The following is a 20,377-nucleotide window of genomic DNA, read 5'->3' as shown; positions in this document are numbered from 1 at the left end:
GAAATTGAGGCGAGCCCAGATGTTATTATATCTGGCGTTTCAGAAAATCCTCCCTGTACTGATAATGCCGGCAATGATCCGAAATACAACTGCATTAGTATGGTGTGTGCTGCAATACCCGGGGACATAGGGGAAAAATTACATGCAATGGGGGGTGGGGGAGGGGTGAATATTGCGTTTTGGCCATAAGGATCCCTGCACTTTTTTAACCTCCTCTGCGGTCTGACTCTGTCCGATTTTTGGTGCTGAAAGCGGTACCATTTTTTTGCATGGAAATATGTAGTTTTTTTATTGTAGGCTGTAATTCTTAGGAATAACTCACTGAAATCTGTCTGAACAAGAGTCTAGTAAACATCCCGGGTATGATAAAACTTGAAAGACGAAATCATAAATTATAATTTAATTAATAATCATAAAAAATAATAATAATAATAAATTTAATTCAATAATATAATCAAACCAAAAACACTGAAATTTGAAATACAGAGGCAAATTCGCACATCGCTGAGCAAAGTCGCAAAATCGTTTTCAGTGTCTGATGACGAATTTTCCCCACGGATCATTATCACTCAATTCTGCAAGTGGTTCTGATTTACTATCGCTGTTCTCTAGCCGGTCTAAAACCGTTTTTGACGTAAAGGGACGCTTTTTGGACGCCATGGACGTTTCTCAGTTTCCAGGCAGAAAGAACAGTCAAAATGAAGGCAGGGCGCCGGACAAAGCACTCGGGACAAAATGTATGTGAAATGGGTTGAAACAGCAATGGAATACTATGTAATAATCATTTTAAAAAAAATGACTTTTTTTTAAAATTTCAAATTTGCCGCCGGTTCCGGCGCCCGTACGTCCCGACGTCACAGGGACCGACGTCACAGGGACCGGAACACAGAAGCCGGATGCCGGCATCGGCCGGAGGAGATGGCCGGGGACACTGCAGGGGACACATCGCGGGAGCGAAGGACAAGGTAAGCGCTGTAGGGAATCCCTGAGCAACGCCGCATGGTAAGCCCGAGTGTAGCTCGGGGTTACCGCTTGTGGTACAGAAACTTTACCCCGAACTACACTCAGGAATACCGCCAGGGAGGTTAAGGGAAACTATATGAGATTATTTTTTTATTTATTTAGCTAGTTATTTTTTTTTACATTTATACAGCGCTGAGCAAACTGTTGGCACTATATAAATCCTGTATAATAATAATGCGTTTACAAATGATTATTGTCTTCATCCGCTTGCCGACCGCGCACTGTTACTGCCACTGTACAAAATCACGCATAGGTAGGGGGCGTGCGCGCACGCGCCTACCCGCGCTATCATTGGCTCCCCTACACATCGATGGTGTCAGAACTACTGACAGGAGAGAGATCTGTGCTGGTAAATGACAAAGATCTCTCTCTGCTGACATCAGGAATGTGCCGGTTTTGTCTCCCTGCAAAGCAAGGAGGCAAAAACTATCACATCCCCTAGTAAAACAGCAAACACATCGCATATAGTTAGGCACACAGCTGACCCTATGATTGCCCCGGATGTTAACCCCTTCCTGCCCAGCGTCATTAATATAGTGCCACTGCATTTTATTAGCACTGATCGCTGTATAAGTGTCACTGGTCATGTCAGCGTCAGTTAGTATAAAAATAAATTCAAGTATATGTACCATCATTTTTAGACTCTATACTTTACACGGAAACCAATTAATATACAGAAATAGAAGTGTTCAGGGGCGGACTGACAACTCATGGGGCCCCCCGGGCAATAGGGGATCATGGGGCCCCTGTTGCCTTGCCCAAACTCAAAAAGGCCTATGAAAAAGGTACCAGAGGCATCTCATGGGGCCCCCTACTGACCCCAGGCCCTCGGGCAGTGCCCGAGTTTCCAATTGGTCAGTCCGCCCCTGGAAGTGTTCATAGTTTTTTTTTTTAGTAAGAAAATGGAAAGTAAATGAACACAAGAAAAGTCCAATTAAAATTAATATTCGGTGTGATCACCCTTTTCTGCCTTCAAAACAGCATCGATTCTTCAATTCTTCTAGGTAGACTTGCACACAGTTTTTGAAGGAACTCGGCAGGTAGGATGTTCCAAATATCTTGAACTACCTACAGATCTTCTGTGGATGTAGGCTGCCTCAATTCCTTCTGTCTCTTCATGTAATCCCAGATAGACTCTATGATGGTGAGATCAGGGCTCTGTGGGGACCAACCATCAATTCCAGGACTCCTTGTTCTTCATTACGCTGAAGATAGTTCTTAATGACATTGGCTGTATGTTTGGGGTTTTTCTCCTGCAGAATAAATTTGGGTCCAATCACCCAGTTCCTATGTTTTTATGCATAGGACATGGAAACAAGGGTAAGTGACTGAACTATGCAGGAAAACATGGAACTGGGGTACAGAAAAATGGCAGCAGGTGACATGAGCCAAAATTTGAAATATTTGACTGTAACAGGAGGTAGTTTATTGGCTGAAGGGCTGGACAGCGGTACAATAATGAGTGTCTGCAGGCAACTGTGAAACATTGTGGAAGTTACTTGTAAGTTTGGGGCTACATTTCTGCAAATGAAGTTGAATATTTGAATATATTTCCATCATGCCATACCATTAGGGAGGAGTGTGATTGGACCCAAATTTATTCTGCAGTAGGACAAGTCAATGTCATTAAGAACTATCTTTGGTGTAAAGAAGAACAAGGAGTCCTGGAAGCAGGGGTGGGCGAACAACTCATGGGGCAATAGGGGATCATAAGGGCCCCTGTGTCCTTGCCCAAACTCAAAAAAGCCTATGAAAGGTACCAGGGGCATCTCATGGGGCCCCCTACTGATCCTGGGCCCTCGGGCGGTGCCCGAGTTCCCGAATGGTCGGTCCGCCCCTGCCTGAAAGTGATGGTTTGGCCCTTACAAAGCCCTGATATCAACATCATCCAGTCTGTCCGGGATTACATGAAGACACAGAAGGATTTGAGGCAGCTAAGATGTTTGGAACAACCTACCTGCCAAGTTCCTTTAACCACTTCCCGTCCAGCCCATATATATAAACAGCCAGATGGGAGCAGTGCAGGGGCGGGTGGCCGTTTATAAATGTCCTCCCCACTCACCGCTTGTGCGGTCTCCCTGGGAGCGCGGAGCACCATGATCCGGTGCCCGCCATTTCCTCCGGACACAATGGAACACCGATCGTTGTACGGGACCTCTGTGTGAACTCCCGATAATATGATCACTGATTGGCCAATCAGTGATCACATGAAGAGTAGTAAGCAAGATGTCACTTCTGACATCATTGCTTACTATGTGTGAAAACTGTGTGTCACATGGTACAAGGCAATTCACAACAGCCTTGTACCATGTGACAAGCTGTGACCAATCACAGCTCACACAGTATTTCTCAATGGCTGCAAGAATGCAGCCAGAGAGAAGGAGAAATTATTGCTTTTAGAGCCTTTGTGGGGTGTAAAAGCAATCAGTGTGAAAAAAAAAATGCTGATAGGTAATTTGGTTCCCTTCTAAATTGATCCTCGTGTGTGAATTTGAGATAGAGATCTTAGATTGCAAGTTCCTTACAGCAGGCACTGATGTGAATGAATAGCTCTGCAATACAGCATGTGCCTGTACTAAAATCTGAAGAAATATTTTCTCCTGCCTGCGGCAGACCAATGACATCATCTCAGCCTAGGCACAGTCACTGGAAGGAGCAATCTGAAGAAATATTTTCTCCTGCCTGCGGCAGACCAAGGACATCATCTCAGCCTAGGCAAAGATACTGTTGGAGGAACCCTAGGAATTATTTTCTCTTGCCTGCGGCAGACCAATGACATCATCTCAGCCTAGACAAAGATACTGTTGGAGGAACCCTAGGAAATATTTTCTCCTGTCTGCAGCAGACCAATGACATCATCTCAGCCTTGGCACAGTCACTGGGGGGGAGGAGTCTGAGAAAACATTTTATCCTGCCTGCAGCAGACTGATGACATCATCTCAGCCTAGGCACAGTCACTGGACCTCAAGTACTGCTTTTTAATGTTAAAAGGTGAAGCTTTTTTAAAAATGACACTGTGGCTGTATATTATATTGTAAAAGGTCACCTTAAGCTTTTTCTTCAAAGGATATATATCAACCCCTTTAAATCGATGTGCACATATTACGCACTTTATTTTTATAAATAGGCCATTTAGTATGTTTTCAGTAAAAAATAAAGTTTGACTACTTTATAGTAAATTACAGGGTTTTCAATATTTTTGCCCTTTCCCTTCCACACCTCAGTCTGTTCAACTTGTTCTTTTTGCCTTTTAAAATCCTTATTGTCAGCTGGAAGTTGGATTTTTTTTGCATAAAATTCAGACAGGTTTTCCGATGGCAGCATTTCTCAGCATTATGTAAAGCAGACGTGAAGCCACTGATTTTACACATTTCCATGGACTTGTCCTTCAATGTTTTGCTGATGTTGTATCTGTTAGTTATTTTCGGATTGTATATGACTCGTTGACCTGTATGGGGGGGTTGTGTAGTTATCCTTGTCCTCACTAATTGGCAGCTTCCATCTGTGGTGCTCGGATTTTCTTTTTTTGGGCACCTACAATATCCTCGTCATTTTCAGAAAGGTAAAAATATATTTTGCCAGCTGTCCACATGATCTGCTGCCAGGATCTGTAGGGAAGAGCTGAAATCAAAGTTTGTGTTTTCCCAAAATTGCAGCAAATTTTGAGATGTCTCCAGGATTTAATTTTTTGGCAATTTAGTGAAAAAAAGGTGTGTTTTTTTTTTTTTTGTTGCTTAGCAGGGTGAAATAGGCTTTAAATAGGGCCCCCCCATCCTATCCATCGCCACCACCAACACCACTATCATTCCCGCCCCGCAAGCCAAAGTCCTTGGCGTCATTCTTGACTCGAACCTCTCCTTCCTCCCTCATGTCAAATCACTTACAAACACATGCAGGCTCCACCTCCGCAACATCGCCGAGATACGTACCTTCCTCACCCCAGACACCACTAAACTACTAGTACACTCCCTCATCATCTCACGCCTTGACTACTGCAACACTCTTCTCATTGGCCTACCCAAGTGCTGGCTCTCCCCGCTCCAGACCATCCTGAACTCAGCGGCCAGACTCATCCACCTCACCACCCGCTCCACCTCTGCCACCCCCCTCTGCCTCTCCCTCCACTGGCTCCCGATTGCCCAACGCATCAAATTTAAACTCCTAACCCTGACCTACAAAGCCGTTCACAACACTGCCCCTGACTACCTCACCAACCTGATCCCCAAGTACCGCCCTACCCGTACCCTTCGCTCCTCACAGGACCTCCTTCTATCCTACTCCCTGGTCTCCTCCTTCCATGCACGACTGCAAGACTTCTCCAGGCCCTCCCCTATCCTCTGGAACTCACTGCCCCAATCCATCCGACTGTCGCCTTCCCTCCCCACATTCAGGCGCTCCCTCAAAACCCATCTCTTCAGGGAAGCCTACCCCACCCTCACCTAACGGCCATTTTCCCTCATTCCTCCCACCACTTCATTCCCCTCAGCCACTTCCTCCTGTTCCACTACCCCCTCCCACCTAGATTGTAAGCTCGAAAGAGTAGGGCCCTCTTACCCCCCGTACGCTGTCTGTTTTTGTTGTACTGTGCCATGTATTGTCCCCCTATTGTACAGCGCTGAGCAAACCCTTTGGCGCTATATAAACTCGATGTAATAATAATAATAATAATAATAATAAATAGTTCCTAAGGGTTATTGAACCTTACAACTCATCTTGTGCCTGTGCTAGAAAAAGCTCAGCCTCATTATTAATTTAGAACAAAAAATAAATAGGGCATATATATATATATATACAGTTGCAAGAAAAAGTATGTGAACCCCTTGGGATTACATGGAGTTTTGCATGAATTGGGCATAAAATGTGCTCTGAACGTCATCTAAGTCACAACAATAGAAGAACACAGTCTGCTGAACATAATACTACACAAACATTAGATGTTGCCATGGTTTAATTGCACATAACATGTAAACATTCACAGTGCAGGGAGGAAAAAGTATGTGAGTCCCTATCTTAATGACTTCTCCCAGAGCTAATTGGAGCCAGGAGTGAGCCAACCTTGACTCCAATCAGTGTGATGATATTGGATGTGTTGCTGACAGCTGTCCTGCCCTTAAAAAACACACACCTGTTTTGGGTTTACTGGTTTCAAGAAGCACTGTCTGATGTGAACCATGCCTCGCAGAAAAGAGCTCTCAGAAGACCTACGATCAAGAATTGTTGACTTGCATGAAGCTGGATAGGGTTACAAAAGTATCTCCAAAAGCCTTGATGTTCATGTGTCCACAGTAAGACAGACTGTCTACAAATGGAGAAAGTTTAGCACTGTTGCTACTCTCCCTAGGCGTGGTCGTCCAGTAAAAATGACTGCAAGAGCACAGCGCAGAATGCTGCATGAGGTAAAGAAGAATCCCAGAGTGTCAGCTAAAGACCTACAGAAATCTCTGGCACATGCTAACATTTTTGTTGACACATCTACAATAAGGAAAACATTAAACAAGAATGGAGTACATGGGAGGACACCACGGAGGAAGCCATTGTTGTCCAAAAAGAATATTGCAGCACGTTTGAAGTTTGCAAAAGAGCACCTGGATGTTCCACAGCACTACTGGCAAATATACTGTGGACAGATGAAACCAAGATTGAGTTGTTTGGGAAGAACACACAACACTATGTGTGGAGAAAAAAAGGCACAGCACACCAACATCAAAACCTCATCCCCACTGTGAAACATAGCGGAGGGAGCATCATGGTTTGGGGCTGCTTTGCTGCCTCAGGGCCTGGACGGATTGTTGTCATTGATGGGAAAATGAATTCCAGAGTTTATCAAGACATTTTGCAGGAAAACGTACGACCATCTGTCCGCCAACTGAAGCTCCGCAGAGGATGGGTGATGCAACAGGACAATGACCCAGAGCATACAAGTAATTCAACAAAACAATGGCTGCAACAGCACAGAATACGCCTTCTGGAGTGGCCCAGTCAGAGTCCTGACCTCAACCCGATTGAAATGCTGTGGCATGACCTTAAGAGAGCGATTCACACCAGACATCCCAAGAATATTGCTACACTGAAACAGTTTTGTGAAGAGGAGTGGTCCAAAATTACCCCAGATCATTGTGCAGGTCTGATCTGCAACTACAGGAAACGTTTGGTTGAGGTTATTGCTGCCAAAGGAGGGTCAACCAGTTATTAAGTCCAAAGGTTCACATACTTTTTCCTCCCTGCACTGTGAATGTTTACATGTTATGTGCAATTAAACCATGGCAACATCTAATGTTTGTGTAGTATTATGTTCAGCAGACTGTGTTCTTCTATTGTTGTGACTTAGATGACGTTCAGAGCACATTTTATGCCCAATTCATGCAAAACTCCATGTAATCCCAAGGGGTTCACATACTTTTTCTTGCAACTGTATATATATTTAAGCAGTACCCAATCAATGGAAAAAAACTCAAATACAGAGAAAACGAATGTAATCTCTTAATGCTGGTTGTATGCATATGCACTATATTGCCCAAAGTATTGTCCGCCTGCCTTTACACGCACATGAACTTTAATGTTCTCCCAGTCTTAGGGCTCGTTCACACTTGACTGTTTTACCAATGCTTGCCAAACGCCCCTATAGCATTTAGCAAGCGTTGGTCCGGCGTTTGCATAGCATTTTTTAACGCTCCGCAAACGCGGTTTAGCGGCGTTTGCCGAGTGTTAAAATGCCCCACAAACGCCTATAATGAAGTTTCAATGGTGTTACCACTCCGCAAACGCCCCGCAACCGCGTCGCAACCGCACCGCAAACGCCCGGCCGGCACCATAGACTAGAAAAGGAGGCTTCAAAGCTTCCTGACTCGACCAGAGGCGTCCGTTTTGCCACGCCGCGCCGCTAGCGCTCCCGTTAGAACAGCACCATGTGCTGCAATGTGCAGAATTGTCCGAGGCGTTTGAGAAGCGGTAAAAACGCTTCCCAAACGCCTCTCTGCCGCCTGCACACAACGCTAGTATGAACGTAGTCTTAGACCGTAGGGTTCAATATTGAGTTGGCCCCGCCCTTTGCAGCTATAACAGCTTCAACTCTTCTGGGAAGGTCGTCCACAAGGTTTAGGAGGGTGTCTATGGGAAGGTTGGACCATTCTTCCAGAAGAACATTTGTGAGGTCAGGTACTGATGTCGGGGGAGGAGGCCTGGTTCTCAGTCTGCACTCTAATTCATCCCAAAGGTGTTCTATGGGGTTGAGGTCAGGACTCTGTGCAGCCATTCAAGTTCCTCCACCCCAAACTTGCTCCTCCATGTCTTTATGGACCTTGCTTTGTGCACTGGTGTGCAGTCATGTTGGAACAGGAAGGGGCCATCCCCAAACTCTTCCCACAAAGTTGGGAGCATGAAATTGTCCAAAATGTCTTGGTATGCTGACGCCTTAAAAGTTCCCTTCACTGGAACTAGGGGGCCAAGCCCAACCCGTGAAAAACAACCCCACACCATAACCCCCCTCCACCAAACTTTACACGTGGCACAATGCAGTCAGGCAAGTACCGTTCTCCTGGCAACCACCAAACCAAGACTACTCCATCGGATTGCCAGACAGAGAAGCATGATTGGTGACTCCAGAGAATACGTCTCCACTGCTCTAGAGTCCAGTGGCGGCGTGCTTTACACCACGGCATCCGACGATTTGCATTGCACTTGGTGATGTAAGGCTTGGATGCAGCTGCTCTGCCATGGAAACCCATTCCATGAAGCTCTCTACGCACTGTTGTTGTGCTAATCTGAAGGCCACACCAAGTTTGGAGGTCTTAGCTATTGACTCTGCAGACACTGTGTGCTTCAGCATGCGCTGACCCCGCTCTGTCATTTTACGTGGTCTACCACTTGGTGGCTGAGTTGCTGTTGTTCCCAGTTTCTTCCACTTTGTTATAATCCCACTAACAGTTGAGCGTGGAACAGGGGCGAACTAACAACTCATGGGGCCCCCGGGCAATAGGGGATTATGGGGCCCCTGTGTCCTTGCCCAAACTCAAAAAAGCCTATGAAAAAGGTACCAGGGGCATCTCATGGGGCCCCCTACTGACCCCGGGCCCTCGGGCAGTGCCCGAGTTTCCAAATGGTCAGTCTGCCCCTGGCGTGGAATATTTAGTAGCCAGGAAATATCACAGATGGACTTATTGCACAGGTGACAACCTATCACGGGACCACGCTTGGAGTCACTGAGCTCCTGAGAGCAACCCATTCTTTCACCAATGTTTGTAGAAGCAGTCTGCATGCCTAGGTGATGATTGTATACACCTGTGTCCATGGAGGGGATTGGAACACCTGAATCACATGATTTGGAGGGCTGGCCCAATACTTTTGGCAACATAGTGTATAACAATACCCAAAAAAATGAAAAAAAACAAAATACAAAGAAAACTAATTTAACCTCTTAATGCTACTAATTAAATTAATTACTAATTAAAAACTAATTTAATATCACAATGCAAGAAATAGCATTCCTGCTTGCGATTCAGATTCAGTGCGATTCACACTTTTTTTTTCGCGTGTCATGCATAGGGTAGTCCATTCACTTCAATGGGCCGCCCTATATATTTTGAAATATATTGAATAAGGCCAAAATTGCAGTATTTCAAATTCATTTTTCTTCCATGTGGGTGTATTCCATTGTTACTATATCAGTTATAAATATTTCACACACATTTTTACAAAATAAGTTAAAATGTAGTTAAAAAAACGCATAAAACTGCTTAACCACTTGAGCTCCAGAGGATTTACCCCCCTTAATGACCAGGCCTCTTTTTGCTACTCGGCGCTGCACTAATTCAACTGATAATTGCGCGGTCATGCAATGCTGCACCCAAACAAAATTTACGTCCTTTTTTTCACACAAATAGAGCTTTCTTTCGGTGTAATTTGATCACCTGTGCGCTTTTTATTTTTCACGCTATAAACAAAAAAAGGCCAAAAATTTTGAAGAAAAACAATATTTTTTATTTTCAGCTATAAAAAATATATAGTAAACTCAAAGTTGGTTATAAATGTAGGCCAAAATGTATTCTGCTCCATGTTTTTGGTAAAAAAAATCCCAATAAGTGTATATTGATTGCTTTGTGTGGAAGTTATAGCGTCTACAAACTATGGTATAGATACTGCAATTTACGCCATTTTTTTGCTATACAGCGCTGCGCTAGTTTAACGGACAATTGCGCGGTCATGCAATACGGTACATAAATGAAATTTACATCCTTTTTTTCCCACAAATTGAGCTTTCTTTTGGTGGTATTTGATCGCCTGTGCGGTTTTTATTTTTTGCGCTATAAAAAAAAAAGTCTGACAATTTTGAGGAAAAAAAACAATATTTTGGACTTTTTGCTATAAAACATGTTCAGTAAAAAAATGCATTCTGCGACATGTCTTTGCTAAAAAAAAAAACAATACATGTAAATTAATTGGTTTACGTGAAAGTTATAGCGTTTACAAATGGCGGGAAAGATACTGGGATTTTTAGGGTTTTTTTTATACTAATAAAGGCGGCGATCAGTGAATTATGGCAGCGACCAGCGACTTATGGCGGGACTGCGGTGGACATTCTGACATTGGGGGGTACTGACTTGGGGTCACTGACATCCCCAAAAACACTAATACAGTGATCAGTGCAAAAAAAAAAAACACTGACACTGTACTAATGGCACTGGGGAGGAAGGGGTTAACTTTATTTAGCAGGGAAGGGTTATAGGAGTGAGGGGAGTGTTTTACTAGGGGGGGGGGTGTACTGGGCGGGACAAGGCTGATCGAGAAAGAGAAACTGTTCTTTCTTGATCAGCTCATCCTCGAGCTGACAGGGAAGTGACAGACAGCACAGCTACTGCAGCTGCGCTGTCTGTCACTGTTTGCCGCCGATCACCGGGACACAGCCGCTAAGGAGCGGCTGTGACCCGGCGACTGACATCTGCGGCGGTGATCGGCGGGACAAATAGGGCGGCGGCGCGCCTCGCGCGCGCCCCCTATTTGTTTACAAAACACACGTTTTAAAACGTGGTTTTGCCTGCGAGTGCCGCCCTGCCGCCGTATATGTACAGTGGCTGGGCGGCATGTAGTTAATAATGAAAAGAAAGAAAAATGAGCTAAAATCGGTTTGAGTTTCCTTTCCTGGATTACATTTATAAATGTGCTCAAACACCTAAAAAAATACACAAAAAACTTAATTCAAAATGCGCGGCGATCTCTCCCGGATGAAATGCGCTAAACAGCCTTCTGTAAAATGTCTAGAATGACTTCACAGTCGCTTTGCATTAATTAAACCGAAAAGCGTATCCGGGCGTTTATGCAGATGCCATAATGCAAAGTGCCGCGTATATCACCGTGAAAATGAATCTTCCATTTTCAAGCAGCCATTTGCATCATCCAAATAAGCACCGCGATCCTCCAGATAGATAGATGCGTCCGTAACGATCCCGATTACCACTTAAAACCGCATTAATAGCGGGCAGAGCGTCGATAAACCGTAACTTTCATTAGGGCGACGGCAAGCATGGCGCTGAGCGGAAAGGCCGGGGCTGCGGTTCAACTTTGTCTGGAGTGTATAAATTCACTAAAAGAAAATCATTTACCGGGGCGCCATACATTTAATTTCCACCGCGAGCATCACAAGATTACCGTGTCACGGATTTCCATAACATTACGGGAAGGAGAGCGAAGAATCACCTCGTCCTTTATTCGTTCTGTATGGCAGATTTGATTTTTTTCTCTTTTTTTTTCATTCTTGTGATCGCTTGGGCGAGCAAAGACTTCTTTAATTAAATTTACCTCGCTCTGCTATGACAAAAATGTCACTTTGGGTCCTGGATGTGGAAGTATCTGAAATCGGAGCGTTTTTTGTTTTTTTTTTTCACCTGGAATTACCATTTATAGCTGAAGTTTAATCTGATTTTATTTCACCTTCCTCCCTCCTTATCAACAGGTTAATGAAATTTGAATTGAAACCCTTCCATTCCCATAGCATACCTTATTTATCACTGGGTCTATGTGCTTCTCTATGCAATGTATACAGATCATGGCTGTTGGGAGGAGCTGGCAGGGTGCTATGACATGACAAAATCATAGACCGAAACATGTCATCAGCTTGATTAAAATCATACGTGTTCATAATAAAAACACAGCGGCCTTTTGGAGATCAGCACCAGTGTTGCCTGATGAAGGAGCCGATGTAGAATTCCATAACATCGCTGTTTGTGTGAGGAATAAATGGAAATTGAATGGATCAGATGCAAGGGCGGACTGACAACTCATGGGGCCCCCCGGGCAATAGGGGATCATGGGGCCCCTGTGTCCTCACCCACACTCAAACCACACCCAAAAGAGCCTATGAAAGATACCAGGGACATCTCATGGGGCCCCCTACTGACCCCGGGCCCTCGAGAAGTGCCGAAGTTCCCAAATGGTCAGTCCGCCCCTGAGCAGATGATGTGCTGCTGCCTTATATCTGAACTCTGGGTAGACAGCTGAATACGCGGATGCTGCACATAACCCCTCGCCTACGGGGCACTTCCACCCCCTTCCTGCCCAGGCCAATTTTCAGCTTCCTGCGTTGTAGCACTTTGAATGACAATTGCGCGGTCATGCAACCTTGTACATATGAAATTTGTATAATTTTTTTCACACAAATAGAGCTTTCTCCCGTGGTATTTAATCACCGCTGGATGTTTTATTATTTGCTTAACAAACAAAAAAAGAGCAAATATTTTGAAAAAAAAATAGTTTTTCTTAGTTTCTATTATAAAGTATGCAAACAGGTAATGCACTGATAAAGCGGCACTGATTGGCAACACTGATGGGCACTGATAGGCTGCACTAATAGACTGCACTGTTAAGGTGGCACTGATAGGCAACACTGATGGGCACTGATAGGCTGCACTAATAGACTGCACTGTTAAGGTGGCACTGATAGGCAACACTGATGGGCACTGATAGGCGGCACTGAAGAGGCAGCACCGATAAGGCGGCAATGATGAGGCTGCATTGATGGTTACTAGTAGACTGCACTGATGAGACAGCACTGATAGGCTGCACTGGTGGGCACTGATGAGGAGGCACTGATAAGCAGCACTGATAGGTTGCACCGATGGACACTGATGAGGTGGCACTGATGAGGCAGCACTGATAGGCTGCACTGGTGGGCACTAATGAGGAGGCACTGATATGTGACACTGATGTGCAATGATTGGCAGCACTGATAGGCACTAATAGGCAGCACTGAAGGGCACTGATAGGTGACACTGACTGGCAGCACTGATGGGCACTGACTGGCAGCACTGATGGGCACTGACTGGCAGCACTGATGGGCACTGATTGGTAGCACTGATGGGCACTGACTTGCAGCACTGGTTGACACTGAATGGCAGCACTGATGAAAACTGGCATTTAATAGGCAGCACTGATGGGCACTGTTGGGCTGAACTGATAATCAGTGCCCTGATTATCAGTGTATACCTCTCCTGTCACATTTGCCGGGTATCGGCAGTACTTTCCTCATGCTGTCACAGCTTGAGGAAAGTACTGCCGACAACCGGCAAGTGTGCTTACATCGGGATCAGCTGTGATCGGACACAGCTGATCACGTGGTAAGCGGCCGCTGTGATTGGCCCCTTACCGTGATTTGTGATCAGCTCTGTCACAGAGAGCGACCGAGGGTGCGGTTCTGGGAGGACGTCAATAGACACCCTCCCAGAACTGGACGATCACGCTGTAGCCATCATAAACTGCATTTTTAATTAAAAAATGCATTTTTATTACAAAATATATTAAATACATTTTTAAAAATACATTTCAAACATACTGTATGTCTTTAAAAATACAAAACTAGGAATGCATTTACAAATATATGTAAAAATATATGTTAAAATGACTTTTTTATATGTTAAAAAAAAATTTGAAGAATATATTGAAAAAAAATGTATTTTTTAAAATAAATTCTTTTTAGCCATGTTAACATATATTTTTACATATATTTGTAAATGCATTCCTAGATTTGTATTTTTAAAGACATACAGTATATTTGAAATTTATTTTTAAAAATATATTTCAATTCTAATCTATTATTTTTTTTCTATTCTATTATTTTATTTTCTATTCTATTATTTTATTTTAGATTCTATTTTATTCTATCCTGCTTTATTCTATTCTTTTTTCTATTCTAATCTATTATTTTTTATTCTCTTCTATTCTATTATTGTTTTATTCTATTCTTTTCTATTCTATATTTTTTTTATTCGATTCTGTTCTCTTTTTTTCTGTTCTATTCTATAAATCAGCCTAAGGCTAGGTTCACACCTATGCAGGTTGCGTTTGAGCTGTTTCTGCATTCCGTTTTGCGTTATTTTTGCACCTGCGATCTTTACGCATTTTTCGTTTTTGATACTTTTTTCTTTTTTTTTTTTCTTTTTCTTGTTGCTAGGCAGATTTAAAACGCATCATAAATGCAGCAAAAACACACTACATGCTTTTCTGCAGCGTTTCCATTGAAGTCTATAGAACCAAAAATGCAACTTTGTGTTAAAAAAATCCCTGACCCTTTCCAAAAAAACACTCTGGGTGAAAACAGATTTGAACATCTCCCATAGGAAATCATGTTAAATGGACCGTACTGTGTTTCTGCAAAACGCTGCAGAACAATTCTTAGGTGTGAAATTAGGGTAAGTAGGAATCATCATCTTACATTTCACTTTTATACCTTACTGTGTTTATTGCAATATGTTTCCATTTTGAAATTCATCTTTAATGTCGAAATTAATTTTTTAATTCAAATTTGGATAATTTGTTTCATTATCATTTATTTTTGATTTGTTGAAATTCGTTACTATTGTGATTGAGAAATTCTGATACATGCAAATCTTTGAATAATTTTGTGGGAATTTTGATGCGTAACAAAACTAATCACAGATGTCTATAGGCTTCTTTAGCACATTTTTGGAATGGAGGGAGGCCCATTCAAAAACGTGTGAAAAAAACACTAAAAACACAACGTGACAGTGTTGCTCAGGGCACTAGTATGGGCAGCAAGAAACCTTTCAAACATTAGCATGTGCAGCTGCTTTAGAAAGATAAAGTAAAAAAAAAAAAAAAAGTTGAAGGGCTACATGACAAGTGGGACAGGGGATACAAGGCAGGACAGGGTTAAGATATAGTTGGTCAGAAAAGGCGGTCACATACTGGATTGGGAGTTCCGGAGAGTAGGTGGAGCTGCTGGGGGGGTACACTAGGAGGAGACTTAAAGAGCGGCAAAATCCTTGAGAGCAGCGGACAGGTAGGAATCTTTCCACCCTGTTGTTTGTTTCATTCGAGCGCTAGGGCCTTTGGTGGTTGGGGTATTTGGAGGCGTTAATATTTTCGGAACAGTTCATAGCAGTGACCCATCTAAGGTATGGCATCCTCTGTTGGACCCCAGTTAATGGGGTATTATCTGGGAAGTGGTAACAAATTGGTATCTGCAAAAAAGTGGGTTTGACCCCGAGCCAGTGTCTTGCGGCTGGGGATCGTGAAGTGGTAACACAGATACACAACCTGATGTTGGTTCTCAAGTGCCTACCAAGACCGGCAACCTGTATGTTATGGCAATTGGTTTATGTACATGTTTTCTGTTTTAAGGAATATTATTTTGGTTTATTTGTTAATAAATGGCCAAGTTGGCCAATTTTCTCCAGATCGGGTGTTTGGTCATTTCTTAATTAGTATAAGTTGAGAAAGGTAGCTATGGTGAGATGTAGAAGGACTTATGGGTTACCCTACATATGAAATTACGACCAGAGGACATTCCCATTTCTGAAAAGTAAAGATGGCTGGAGACTCACCAGTAGAACCTGTTGGGTGTTATCCTCTCATGCATCAGATGCCATCTTCTTCCAAAATCCATGGAGCTGTAGAGCTGGAAGGAGATCAAAATGTATTATTATACAGGATTTACGGCGCCAACAGTTTGCTCAGCACTTTACAATATAAGGGGAGACAATACAGCAACAATACAGTTCAATACAAGAGGGTTAGGAGGGCCCTGATCCTGGGAGCTTACAATCTAGGAAAGGTTAGTTTCTTCTAGAAATACATTTTTTTACATTTTACTGTAGATAAGAGCCACAAAATCATTGTTTCATTTCTGCAACTCCTCTTATATGGTCAAAGGTTGTGGAGACATGGTGGAATGTCCTTAAAGTGAACATATCAACATATTACTAAAAACTGAAAAACAAGAAATAACTAGTTCACCTCGTTCACTACAAAAATGATAGTACATATAGAACATATATAACTGACAAACATTGGAGGGTATTTACTAAAATTGGAAAGGGCAAAATCTGGTGTGGCTCTGCCTAGAAACCAATCAGCTTCCAGGTTTTATCATCACAAGGTGAAGGTGGAAGCTGATTGGCTACCATGCACAGCTGCAGCAGATTCCAAGTGCACCAGTTTTAGCAAATCAACCCCAATGTGTTTCTATTTCTCTCACGCCAGAACTCCTGTACTGGGCCCAGGCCAGTAGGGGGCACAGGCAGCTGGGTGGATCGGATATGGGCAAGGAGGGTGATCAGTCCGGCGGGGGGGGGGGGAATTATTGGAAGTGATCCCCTGTATGGCTCTTTCTGCAGCAGCTGAAAACTGGTTTCTACTCCTCTCACTCCTGCTGGTGGGGTGAGCTCAATCGAGTGGTGTGCTCCTTACGTTGGTAAGATGGTCTCATGTGAGTGGTGTGCTCCTGACATTGTTAGGGTGGGCTCATGTCAGCGGTGTGCTCCTGACATTGGTAGGGTGGGCTCATGTGAGTGGTGTGCTCCTCAAATCTTTAGGGTGGGATCATGTGAGTGGTGTGCTCCTGACATTGATAGGTTGGGCTTATCTGAGTGGTGTGCTCCTGACATCGGTAGGGTGGGCTCATCTCAGTAGTGTGCTCCTGGCATTGGTATGATAGGTCCATCTGAGTGGTGCATGTTCAAGAGAGGGATCATTTGACCGACATGTTCCTTATATGGGTGTTGGTGGTGGGGGGGGTTCGAAGGAAGCTGCTATTTTCTGACACCCAGGCCACTTTCAAGTTCTGAAACTGTAAACACTGCTACATTGGGAGCCACATCATCTCCTCATATCTAGTATAGAGCCCAAGAGAACGAGAATGTGAGGGCTTCCCATTTAAGTATTTTGTTTTTCAACAGATTCAGTTTGATTTTCCATTACCAAAACGTCTCAGTATATGCTGAATTTTCTTTTTAATCTCAAAACGCAGTTATACTGTATTTTCCATTACATGCTCAAACAAGGTTCTCTTTATTATTGCTTGCCCTTTTGTATAGGCTGTATGCATCCAAAGCAGCGGGTGTTAATTATTCTATAGACTCATTTCCATTTATGTAGAACTATTATCCTGGCAGTACGCATGGCAATTTTCAGACATTTCAGCCAATTTCCCTAGAATAGCCAACAGCTTAAGGTCAGCGCCAGGACAAGGTGGGTGGGGGAGAAGGGCATAGTGACTAGCGTGGTGGCAGCTTGCCTCAGCTGTGGTCTGCACACCAGGGGGGTTAGATTTGTCATATTCACCCTAAGCAATGCATGACCTTGTACCAGCATTGACTGTTCCTAAGCAGTACCAGGAAAGATTTACCTTTGTCTTGAATTCCTCCTTAAAAAAAGCATTGTGATTCCTGTGCCGAAGTACTTATGTTTTGTAACTTTATAGCTACATATCTAAGGCACTGCTGTCTCTGACTGCTAGTCTTACAAAGTTTGCAGTGAGATTTTCTAATGTCACTGTTGTGCTGCTCACTGTTCTCCTTGCCGGAGAGGAAGTTGTACCTGGGGATGTGCAGTGCAAGGATCCCCTGCTTCTTCATTACATAGTTTATGAGGTTGGAAAAAGACACAGGTCTATACAGTTCGGCCTATGTGTGAATGTGCGTTTGTGTGTGTGATTTTTATTCTCTAACAATTCCCATAGTCCTGTATATTGTGCTTCATATGGAAGAGGTCTAAAGGTTTTTTTGAAGTTGTTGTTACTCTCAGGTAGTACCAGTGTCAGAGCCTGGGATCAAATCTGGTCCTTCTGCAGTGGGAGGCAATGTCTCTTCTCACTGAGCTATCTGGAATGATGGACAGCTCCCTTGACAATTCTTGGATAATCCTGCCTTGTGCCTTGATTTCTCTTGAACCTTGAACTCCTTGCTCCTCCCATGAACTTCCTTATAAAAGCCATGTCCATGCACTTCCTCCTTGCCAGATTATTGTGCCTTACCAGCCAATATCCCGCTTACTGTTCCTGCTGCTGTCTTCATCTACGTTACCGACCTTTGGCTTGCTACTGACTACGATTCTGCCTCATCCTATCTACTACCATTGGTGACCGATCCTTGGCTTGTGACTGACTCCGCTTCTGTTTGATCCCTGAACTGTTTGATCCGCTTTTGGTTTCCAGCCTACTCATTCCCTGGTGGGGTGATCCTGAGATCTGCGACCTGGCATTCACACGCAGCCAAATCCATCTCCACCATTAGGAGCTCTGGGGAAGACCGGTGGATGCTTAGACCCCGCACCTCAGGTGAGCCTGCGTCATTCCCAGGGTGGGCCGCTGGTGTACCAATCCTGCTGGTTTCATGTAAGCCTTGCAACTGCTGTAGCAACTGGTCTCTGAACCTGACCTTATATCGTGACAACCAGTTCCTGAGAGAGGGAGTTCTATATTTTTACTGCTCTAACAGTTAAAGAACCATTTCCTTTATCTAAGGTTAGACTACTTTCTTCTAAGAGGTTGGCGGATGACGTCACAATCTCCAGCTCAGTCAATCAGAGGAAGCCTTCTATTCATTGATAAAATACAAGGCTTCCCAGGAATAGCTGAGCAGCCCTCAATCCAAATTAATTTCCCACTACTGCTGTTGAAACACAGCGCTGTATACTGTATGTAGCTGATGTGGTCCCGGCAAGCACATCTATTAGCAAAATAAGTAGTTTGGTCCAGCGTGGTGTAAACAAGCTATTTAATGCCAGATCCAACCAACCTGTAGTTTTAAATGCAACCAACAGTGATACCTCCATCTCTCCTGCTGGTTTTTCATCATTTTCCCACCAGTCATTAATCTCCAGTCATTGGGGGCAGGGAAGCTGTCTCATGAGGAAGCAAAGCCCTGCCTGTACCAAGATGGTGGCCTCCATATAGGAGCACATTGCAGAACAAGGTAATGGACATTTCATTTAGTCACGGAGAAAAGATCTGCTGCAGAGAAACCATAAGCAATGCAATTTCCATTGTCCTTGACTTTTTTGGGCAAGGTTTTCCAGTAAAGGTCCTCTTTCAGTATCACTTTTCTTTTTTTTTTAACAGCCTCTCTACCGCTGTATGCATATATATGGCCTGATATGGAAGCGTTTATTCAAGGATCATGGTTGAGGCTACAACCATGATCCTGGTATAATTTTTTACTGCTGGTGATTCTCTTTCTCATAAAAGTGATCTGAGCAGCTAAGCAGCCACTGGATTGGTTTTACAGGTGGTGGAAGGGGTTCCCACTCGATCACTCAGGAGAGCTAGTTAAGATTGTGACCGGCGGCAACCCAGCTCTGGCAACATAGTGAGAAGAACTGATGTTGTTCCACCCACTGTGTGAGGTCAGAAACTGAAAGCGACAATGATGTCACTTCTGGTTTTGGCTGTGTTTCTGGCCCCAGCCAATGAGGCAGCCGATCAGACCGATCTGTGTCTCCATAAAGAGAAGTCTATTGATCCTATTGCGGTCACAAGGGATGTTTACATTCCTTGTGAAAGGTGTAAAAGTGAATTAAAAATTTTGAAGAAACAGTGTAAAAGTAAAAAAAAAAACTCAAATAATAAAATAAAAAAAAACCCTCAAACAATATTCAGAGCAATAGCAATAATTCTAGCACCAGACCTCCTCTGTAACTCCAAACTGGTAACCTGTAAAGGCTTTTAAAAACCTATGGATAATTTAAAGTACCGTAGTTTGTTGCCATTCCACGGGTGTGCACAATTTTAAACAGTGACATGTTGGGTATCTATTTACTCGACATATCATCATCTTTTATATTTTACCAAATAAATTGGCTATTATATTGTGTTTGGGTTCACTAAAATTAATTAAAGTTAATTTTTCCCAAAACTTTGTGTTTGAATAACACAAATCTTAAAACCATAAAACCCAAATGCAAGAGTGGAGATGTAGATTATTACATATGTTTTTAATTATTTAAACATTATTTAAACATATTTAAACATTTGGAAAAAATTCATTTTAATTAATTTTAGTGAACCCAAACATTATATAATATCAAACAATTGCCATTTCCATTTTTTTTTTCTAGTAGCCATTGTAGA

At 43.3% G+C, this 20,377-nt stretch overlaps 1 protein-coding gene across 1 annotated transcript in view; it reads right to left on the bottom strand.

Annotated features, from left to right (window-relative positions):
- Positions 1–20,377, bottom strand: part of SORCS3 (sortilin related VPS10 domain containing receptor 3) — a 539,459-nt gene that overhangs the window by 422,539 nt on the left and 96,543 nt on the right. Inside the window, exon 3 of the mRNA XM_089660701.1 lies at positions 15,855–15,928. Coding sequence (XP_089516827.1) covers positions 15,855–15,928 — 74 coding nt within the window. The remainder of the gene's footprint in view (positions 1–15,854; positions 15,929–20,377) is intronic.

This window comes from Staurois parvus, unplaced genomic scaffold (genome assembly GCF_062004578.1).
Source record: "Staurois parvus isolate SC_StPar_1 unplaced genomic scaffold, SC_StPar_1.0 ptg001263l, whole genome shotgun sequence".
Classification (NCBI taxonomy): Eukaryota; Metazoa; Chordata; class Amphibia; order Anura; family Ranidae; genus Staurois; species Staurois parvus.
Note: the sequence above shows the minus strand (reverse complement) of the source record. Positions and strands in the feature narration are given on the sequence as shown.